Source organism: Oryx dammah, unplaced genomic scaffold, assembly GCF_014754425.2.
Source record: "Oryx dammah isolate SB20612 unplaced genomic scaffold, SCBI_Odam_1.1 HiC_scaffold_2, whole genome shotgun sequence".
Lineage (NCBI taxonomy): Eukaryota > Metazoa > Chordata > Mammalia > Artiodactyla > Bovidae > Oryx > Oryx dammah.
Genome location: NW_024070186.1, coordinates 111,862,613 through 111,872,191, shown reverse-complemented (window position 1 = coordinate 111,872,191; position 9,579 = coordinate 111,862,613). Strand labels below are relative to the sequence as shown.

Genomic DNA, 9,579 nt, shown 5'->3' with positions numbered 1-9,579 from the left:
GTTTCATCATCATACTTTTATATTAGTATCATTGGCACAGGAAATATAGTAGCTGGGTTAGAATTGATTGTTTTGTTTTGTTTTTCAACCTGTGTGTTTAAAATACTACTGAAATTTTTTTTAGGCTATCATTTTTAAAGTTGGTGATACCCATTTTTAACATCTTAAATTCTTTACAGATGAAATTGACAGTTCTTCAATGTCAGATGATGATAGAAAAGAGGTTGTGAACATTCAGACTTGGATAAACAAGCCAGATGTCAAGCATCATTTTCCTTGTAAAGAAGTGAAAGAAAGTGGACACATGTTTCCTAGGTACTTTTTATTTAAGTTGAATTTTTTTCTGAATTTCATTTTTGGTTGCACTGGGTCTTCGTTGCTGTGCATGGGCTTTCTGGGCATGGGGGCTGCTGTTTGTTGCTGTGCACAGGCTTCTCATTGCGGTGGTTTCTCTTGTTGTGAAGCACAGGCTCTAGCCGTTGGAGTATGTAGGCTTAGTAGTGGCACACAAGCTTAGTAGCTGTGTTTCTGGAGCGGTAGAGCCCACAGGCTTCCGTAGTTGTGGTGCATGGGCTTAGTTGCCTGATGGCGTATGGAATCTTCCTGGACCAGGGACCAAACCTGTGTCCTCTGCACTGGCAGGCGGGTTCTTACCCACTGTGCCACCAGGGAAGTCCGTCGATACTTTTTAAAATGCCTTCTTCAGAAGTAAGATTGAATCTAGGGAAGTCATGATATGAAAGTTACCTGTGAAAGAAATTTTATGTATCTCAGTACAATAAGATATAATTTCTTCTGTCAGCTTGTATTATATATCTTGGTTTTTTAAAAAATATTTCTTAGATAATTTTTGGGGAAAAATTTAAACAGGTAAGTTGAATAGTACATTGAATATAAGCTTCTTTCAAACTCAGCTACTTTTAACTCTTTTCACACTATCCCATCTCTCTGTATAAATATCTTTGTATATACATACACACTTTTCCATTGTCAAACCACTCAGGAGAAATGAAATAAATATGACAAGTGCTTTAGCGTAAATCTCTCAACAATATGAATAGTCTCCACAATTCCAGTAACACTGTCACATCTTTAAAAACCTTAAAAATGAGCATCATTTAACATGCAGATCACATGCAAATTTTTCACAGTGTCTCCAAGGTATCTTTTATAGTCTTTATCCTTTTTTCCTGATCCAGGGTCTAGTCTTGTTTTACACATCCATTTGCCTTCTCTCTCTCCTTAGTCTCATCCCTTAAACAGCAATACTGCTCCCCTCATAATATTTCCCGCTTTTCTTCATGAGTGAATCCTTTGAGTCTAGGTCAGCTGTTCTGCAGAATGTTGCTCATTCTGGATATCTGTCTTATTGTATTTCATAGAAGTGTGTGAGTACTATTACTATACTAAAAGTGAGCTGAAACACAAGGCATGGTGTGGGTGTTAATAATTCTATCTTTATTTTGTCTTTGGGGCCCATTTCAGAATATTACTAAATATGTAAGGCAGTCCAGATATTGCTTAGAGGTCTTTGATATAAAGTATATGCTGTGGTATGTTGCATGAGGATAGTTTGCTGTTAAAAGTCTGAAAGGTAGTATATTTCAAATACTATGTAGAATAGATTCTGAAAATCCATTATTTTAATAATTTTGAATTATAGTTTTTATTATTTTAAATATAAATGTTACTCTTAAATAGTTACAGGATTTATCTGTCAATAAAACACTAATTTTGCCTATAACTGAAGGAAAATTAAAAGCTGTTATTAGGTAGCTTATTTAAATCAGTAGTGATCCTTTGCCTTCATAAGTAGTTTCATCTGGAGTTGAACATTTTATAATTGGGACTGTTGAAGTAACAGCTGTTCTGAATGACGTTTCTTTTCTTTTTTTTTTTAATCTTTTGTCTCTCTCAAGTCATCTGTTGGTTACTGCAACACACATGTACTGTTTAAGGGAGATTCTTTCACGGAAAGGATTGGCCTATATACAGTCTCGACAAGCACTAAATTCTGTAGTTAAAATAACATCCAAAAAAAAACATCCTGAGCTAATTACCTTCAAGTATGGAAACAGCAGCGCTTCAGGAATAGAAATCTTGGCAATCGAAAGGTAAGATTTCCTTAGGATGATATTATCTGAATGACTGAATTAGTTCATTATTAAACATGATTTGTTTCTCTCTTTCGGGAAATGGATGGTGGAATAGGATATCTGAACCACTTTTATTGGTATTCCTGCTATCTTTTCCTTACAAATTTGTTGTGATATATGGATCAAGCATTAGCACATGATTTCATTAAGTGCCATAGCTAACTTCACGGACTTTGACAGAAGGGTCTTTAGGAATACTCTACACTAGTGCTGCTCTACATGCTGCTTTGCAATTAAATGAGCTTTTCTCAGGATGTAAGTCAGTGTTTTTATTTTCCTTCGTCAAAAAATTCTTGTTTTGAAAAGTCTCAGTGAACTAAGCAGTGTGCTGGATGATGTAGTTAGTTAACAGTCTGATTCAAGCTCCTCCTTGCCTTCTTGTGGACCAGTGACAAACAGTTCTTGGACTGGCATCAGGGCTGTAGCCACATTGCTGTTGAAGTTAAATCATCTTTAATCTTACGGGTAACAATGTGAAGCCCAGAGGGATTGAGTGACTTCCAGATCTTCACACTTAGCTTGTGTTAGAACCAAATATAGCCCTCCTGACTCCTGATCTCCAGTTCATTCCACCCTGCTCTCCACAATAAGAAATCATTTTGCATTTGGATTTTCTTTCTTTCAAAACAGCACTTTTGAGTAGGTGTTGAGATAAGCGACGGGGAGTACATGGAAGGGCACCTGTGCTGGATTTGTGGGTCACTTCCCCATTGGAAGTGGAATCTGAGTCCTCAACAGAAGGCACTGTTATTAACATATATTTTTCCCCCCGTAGGTATTTGATTCCAAATGCAGGAGATGCTACCAAAGCCATAAAACAACAGATCATGAAAGTTTTGGATGCTTTGGAAAGTTAATGTAAACGAAAATTATTTCAAAAGAAATTAAGGCAACCAAGAGAAATATGGACATATTTTCCTGACTGAATACTAATTGGAGACTTTCATTTGCTTATGGGGGTGCTTAAATAGCAAGTCTAAGAAAGTGTAAATTATTATAATCAATCTCTGGACAGTTAAATTTTTTTTAAATTTTCTTTTGCGTTTTTGGTTTTATAAAATGATTTCTTATAAAGGTCAGTTATCAAATGACTTTAAAGTAGCTGACCCTGTGCCCTTATAAACTAAGGGTGCAGAATGCAGTTCTGTTTTGAAGAGCTGTTTTAAGAGAACATGGCATCAGTTTCAGATTTAAAAACAACCATACACATGTGTATTTGCAATGTCTTCACTGAAAATTAGAGATAGAATTCACTGAAGAGACCCCTTTAATTGCTACATTTAGTTTTACCCACTGAGCAATATCAGAAACTAAAAAGTATTATATAGATCAATAATTAGCTTGCCATTTCTGATCTTAAAAAGAATGAAATCTTTTTAATAAAATGGATGAAGATTCCAGCCAACTCAAATTCAGACCAGCTAGTAAAATGTTGAAACATCAGTTTATAAGTCATCTTTGTACCATTAGCTAATAATCGTAACACTGAGTGCTTTAGATACTAAACTTCATCTTAATTGTATCTAAGGAACAGTTAAAAGCATTATAGTAAGTAGGTAGGCATGTTAAGATTAAAATTAACACTTGGGGGACAAAATTGTATCTTTACAAATGTCATTGGTCTCTATTACAAGAGGAGTATTTGATTTAGGATATTTCAAAACAGGTGCTGAGCACACATGGATTTATCTTCTGTGAGATTATGTCTGTGACCACACTAATACTGACTTAAAGAAAAGGTAGATGATTGGAGAGCTGTATAAACTAGTTTTTATCATCACTTCATGAAATATTTTTCTCTTGTTTTTTGTTTTCTTATTAAAGTTCTAGTGGTTTGAAATGGTTTTTATTCTCTTAATATGACAAAACTGCAAGTGGTCTGCTTTATTTTGCAGCTTTCTCAGTTTAATTCATTGAGGTTTGTGTTAGACACATTTGGTGAAAGAAATCCAGGAACACATTTGGGGTCATGGAATGACTACTTACAAAAATCTGTTTGGGAAGTAACAAATCCTCACAACCCACCATGTCCTAAAATGTCATGGATTATCTCTAGGGGTTGATAGAAATCTTCAGATATATCCTGTTTACAGCCAGTTATTTTAATTTACTTAAAGGAAATCAAGTGAATAAAAGGCAACATAGTTCAAGATATTTTATTCTCGTATCTAAATAAAAACAGTTTGAGTGGTTGAAGACATTTGCATGAAACTGCACCTGGTACAGTACTTGATATTTATAACTCCCCACGACTGTTGTATTGCATTTTCCCTCTTCTTTTGGTGCCCCTTTTAGAAATGTCCTGAAGTCTCATTTTTTGCCCATTTCAGCCATGGGACTTTTTTCATAATATTAATGTAAAGATGTTTGTGTTACTCTTTATAAATTACAGTTGTAAATAAATCAGAACAATTTGCTCAAAACTTCGTGGGTTTTTGTTGTTGTTTTTGGCCATGCCAACATGCACGTAGGATCTTAGTTCCCCAACCAGGGATAGAACCTGTACCCTCTGCATTGGAGGCATTGAAAGTGCAGCCTCTTAACCACTGGACCACCAGGGAAGTCCTCAAAACTTTGTTCTTAATGACAGTATCTCTCTTTCTCCCTTTCCACCCATTTGTAAATCTCTACAGATACCACAAAATTAGGAAATTGAAGGCTATCCTTACAGTGCAATTTAAGTGTTCCAATTTCAGGTTTGAAAGTATTAGATTCCTTTTTGTGTTCATGCAGATGGGGAAGAGGAAAGATGGAGTTTAAAACTAATGACATATTCTACATGTAGTAAATTACTCCATTGAACTACTCACCTAAAATTGTTCACTCATCTTAATAGCCCAGTTATTCATGAATATCAAATGAAAATACTTGTCACCGATTGTACCAGGCACTTACATAGCTGTATGCTCTCTCCACTGGTCTGATACACAGACAACTAGAATTCACTCTGGGATACCCACATCTGTGTACCCTCCAGGATTGTAGGACTTGCAGTATTATGAGTTTGGTTCAGTTCAGTCGCTCAGTCGTGTCCAACTGTTTGTGACCCCATGAATCGCAGCACGCCAGGCCTCCCTGTCCATCACCAACTCCCAGAGTCCACCCAAACCATGTCCATTGAGTCGATGATGCCATCCAACCATCTCATCCTCTGTCATCCCCTTCTCTTCCTGCCTTCAGTCTTCCCCAGCATCAAGGTCTTTTCGAATGAGTCAGCTCTTTGCATTAGGTGGCCAAAGTATTGCAGTTTCAGCTTGAACATCAGTCCTTCCAATGAATACCCAGGACTGATCTCCTTTAGGATGGACTGGTTGGATCTCCTTGCAGTCCAAGGGACTCTCAAGAGTCTTCTCCAACACCACAGTTCAAAAGCATTAATTCTGCACTCAGCTTTCTTTATAGTCCAACTCTCACATCCATACATGACCACCAGAAAAACCATAGTCTTGACTAGATGGACCTTTGTTGACAAAGTAATGTCTCTACTTTTCAATATGCCATCTAGGTTGGTCATAACTTTCCTTCCAAGGAGTTAAGCGTCTTTTAATTTCATGGCTGCAGTCACCATCTGCAGTGATTTTGGAGCTGAGAAAAATAAAGCCAGCCACTGTTTCCACTGTTTCCCTATCTATTTGCCATGAAGTGATGGGACTGGATGCCATAATCTTAGTTTTCTGAATGTTGATCTTTAAGCCAACTGTTTCACTCTCCTCTATCACTTTCATCAAGAGGCTCTGTAGTTCTTGACTTTCTGCAGATGGTGTCATCTGCATATCTGAGGTTATTTATTGATATTTCTCCCAGCAATCTTGATTCTGGTTTGTGCTTCCTCCAGCCCAGCGTTTCTCATGAGCTTGTAATTACTGTATTTTTCAAGATGAGAAAGCCAAGGCTCAAAGAAATTTAGTGCAAAGAAAGAGCACCCCTCCTCTCTCCCCAGTCCCTGGGAATTAGTATTGCTTATTAAGTTGTAAACCTAGATAGCATATTGAAAAGCAGAGACATTACTTTGCCAACAAAGGTCCGTTTAGTCAAGGCTATGGTTTTTCCAGTGGTCATGTATGGATGCGAGAGTTGGACTGTGAAGAAAGCTGAGCGCCAAAGAATTGATGCTTTTAAACTTTGGTGTTGAAGAAGACTCTTGAAAATCCCTTGGACTGCAAGGAGATCCAACCAGTCCATTCTAAAGGATATCAGCCTGGGTGTTCTTTGGAAGGAATGATGCTAAAGCTGAAACTCCAGTACTTTGGCCACCAGATGTGAAGAGTTGACTCATTGGAAAAGACTGATGCTGGGAGGGATTGGGGGCAGGAGGAGAAGGGGACGACCGAGGATGAGATGGCTGGATGGTATCACCAACTTGATGGACATGAGTTTGAGTGAACTCCGGGAGATGGTGATGGACAGGGAGGCCTGGCATGCTGCAATTCATGGGGTCGCAAAGAGTCGGACACAACTGAGCGACTGAACTGAACTGACTGATTAAGGTGTCAAATAAATCCTCTAAGATTTGATGTCACTTGCCCACCATTATGGAGAAGGCAATGGCACCCCACTCCAGTACTCTTGCCTGGAAAACCCCATGGATGGAGGAGACTGGTAGGCTGCAGTCCATGGGGTCGCTAAGAGTCGGACATGACTGAGAGACTTCACTTTCACTTTTCACTTTCATGCATTGGAGAAGGAAATGGCAACCCACTTGTGCTCTTGCCTGGAGAATCCCAGGGACGGGGGAGCCTGGTGGGCTGCCGTCTCTGGGGTTGCACAGAGTCGGACACAACTGAAGCGACTAAGCAGCAGCAGCCCACCATTAATAACATGTTTCTAGTAGGGATGATAAATTTATACTGATGATGATTCAACCATTTTTTGCCACTGATATGTTTTACACAGTACCTTTAAAACTTCTTAACATGATGTTCTAACATACTAAATTTAGAGCCATAGATTGGCAGTTCTACTTAAAATTGACAGTTTGACTTAGGGAAGACTCAACTCCACATGTTGAATGTGTGATGAAAGTAATATTTCACCTATACCATTAACAGCTTGAACTTGAAAAATTACATCTTTATTGAAATGTAGTCCATGTATCATTAGGTTTACCTACAATTCAGTGGGTTTTAGTGTATTCAGAGTTGTGCAACCATCACTACTATTGAACTCCAGGACATTTCATCAGATTGTAATAGCTAATATTGAATCAGTTCAGTTGCTCACTCGTGTCTTGACTCTTTGCAGCCCAATGGACTGCAGCACGCCAGGCTTCTCTGTCTATCACCAACTCCTGAAGCTTGCTTAAACTCATGTCTTTTGAGTCAGTGATGCCATCCAACCATCTCATTCTCTGTCGTCCCCTTCTCCTGCCCTCAATCTTTCCCAGCATCAGGGTCTTTTCAAATGAGTCAGTTCTTTGCATCAGGTGGCCAAGGTATTGGAGTTTTCAGCTTCAGCATCAGTCCTTCCAATGAATATTCAGGACTGATTGCCTTTAGGATGGTTGGATCTCCTTGCAGTCCAAGGGACTCTCAATTGAGAGTCGTCTTCAACACTGCAGTTCAAAAGCATCAATTCTTTAGCACTCAGCTTTCTTTATAGTCCAACTGTCACATCCGTACATGACTACTGGAAAACCATAGCTTTGATTAGACCTTTGTCGGCAAAGTAATATCTCTGCTTTTTAATGTGCTGTCTAGATTGGTCATAAGTTTTCTTCCAAGGAGCAAGCATCTTTTAATTTCATGGCTGCAGTCACCATCTGCAGTGATTTTGGAGCCCAAGAAAATAAAGTCTGTCACTGTTTCCATTTTTTCCCCATCTATTTGCCATGAATTGATGGGACTGGATGCCATGATCTTAGTTTTTTGAATGTTGATTTTTAAGCCAGCTTTTTCACTCTCCTCTTTCACTTTCATCGAGAGGCTCTTCAGTCCCTCTTCACTTTCTGCCATAATGGTGATGTCATCTGCGTATCTGAGGTTATCGATATGGAGCCTCAGTAGACCGTAAGAATAGTAGAATTTGGTGGCTGGTAGTTCAGATGGTAAAGAACCCATTTGCAATCAGGAGACCCTGGTTCGATTCCTGGGTTGGGAAGTTCCCCTGGAGAAGGGATAGGCTTCCCACTGCAATATGTTTGGGCTTCCCTGGTGGCTCAGATGGTAAAGAATCTGCCTACAATGTGGGATTCCTGGGTTCTATCCCTGGGTTGGAAAGATGCCCTGGAAGAGGGCATGGCAATCTACTCCAGTACTCTTACCTGGAGAATCCCCATGGTCAGAGGAGCCTGGCAGGCTACAGTTCATGGGATCACAAAGAGACACGATTGAGCGACTAAACACACAGCACATAGAGTTTAGAAGGTTATTAAAGATCTTCCTGCTGCAAAGCCAAGTCCAGTTAGTCTGTTAAAGCTTCAAAAACCCCATAGTTATTAAGAACATATTTTCTTTTTTGCTGATCATTTTCAAGTCAGACATTCTGACGCTTCACCCCTAAATACTTCAGCATGCATGTTCTCGGGTGAAGACTGTCTGGCATAATCACAGTTTTCACACAAAAGTCATTAAAGCAACAATATCCAGTTCATATTTAAATGTCCCTTAATTGTCCTCAAAATGTTTTTTATAGTATCCTTTTAAAAACTAAGATATATTTCAATATAATTTGAACTATTCCAGACCATCACAAAGGGTAGCAAATTGGGCTTCCCTGGTGGCTCAGTGGTGAAGAGTCCACCTGCCAGTGCAGGGGACACCCGTTCAGTCCCTGATCCGGGAAGATCCCACATGCCATGGAGCATCTGAGCTGTGTGCCATAATTATTGAGCCTGTGCCTTAAGGCTTGGGACCCGCAACTACTGAAGACCCTGCACCCTAGAGCCAGTGCTCCACAACAAGAGAAGCCACGACCGTGAGAAGCCAGCACACCGAAACAAGTGAGTAGCCCTCCTCACTGCAGCTAGAGAAAAGCCTGTGCAGCAACTAAGATCCAGGACAGCCAAAAATAAATTATTAAAAAAATTTTTTAAGGGTAGCACATTTTTGTTTTATAACGTTTTGATTCCCTGAATTTGACAAAAGCACAAACAAAAAAATTAAAAATCAAACCTAATAAAAGCAAATATCCTAAAACAGTATTAGCAGATTGCAGCATATTCAGTTCAGTCTCTCCATCATGTCTGACTGTGATCCCAGGGACTGCAGCACGCCAGGCCTTGATATCCATCACCAACCTCTGGAGTCTACCCAAACTCATGTCCATTGAGTTGGTGATGCCATCCAACCATCTCCTCCTCTGTCATCCCCTTCTCCTGCCCTCAATCTTTCCCAGCATCAGGGTCTTTTCAAATGAGTCAGCTCTTCTCATCAGGTGGCCAAAGTATTGGAGTTTCAGCTTCAACATCAGTCCTTCCAGTGAACAC

General features: G+C 39.3%; 1 protein-coding gene across 2 annotated transcripts in view; it reads left to right on the top strand.

Annotated features, from left to right (window-relative positions):
• The window catches only part of TBC1D23 (TBC1 domain family member 23), a 53,290-nt gene extending 48,711 nt beyond the window's left edge, over positions 1–4,579 (top strand). The window contains exons 16-18 of one of the 2 annotated variants that reach the window (XM_040225986.1): positions 180–315; positions 1,920–2,114; positions 2,932–4,579. In XM_040225986.1, coding sequence (XP_040081920.1) covers positions 180–315; positions 1,920–2,114; positions 2,932–3,013 — 413 coding nt within the window. In that variant the 3' untranslated portion in view covers positions 3,014–4,579. The remainder of the gene's footprint in view (positions 1–179; positions 316–1,919; positions 2,115–2,931) is intronic. The other variant, XM_040225993.1, reaches the window with a different exon arrangement.
• The last annotated feature ends 5,000 nt before the right edge of the window (positions 4,580–9,579 follow it).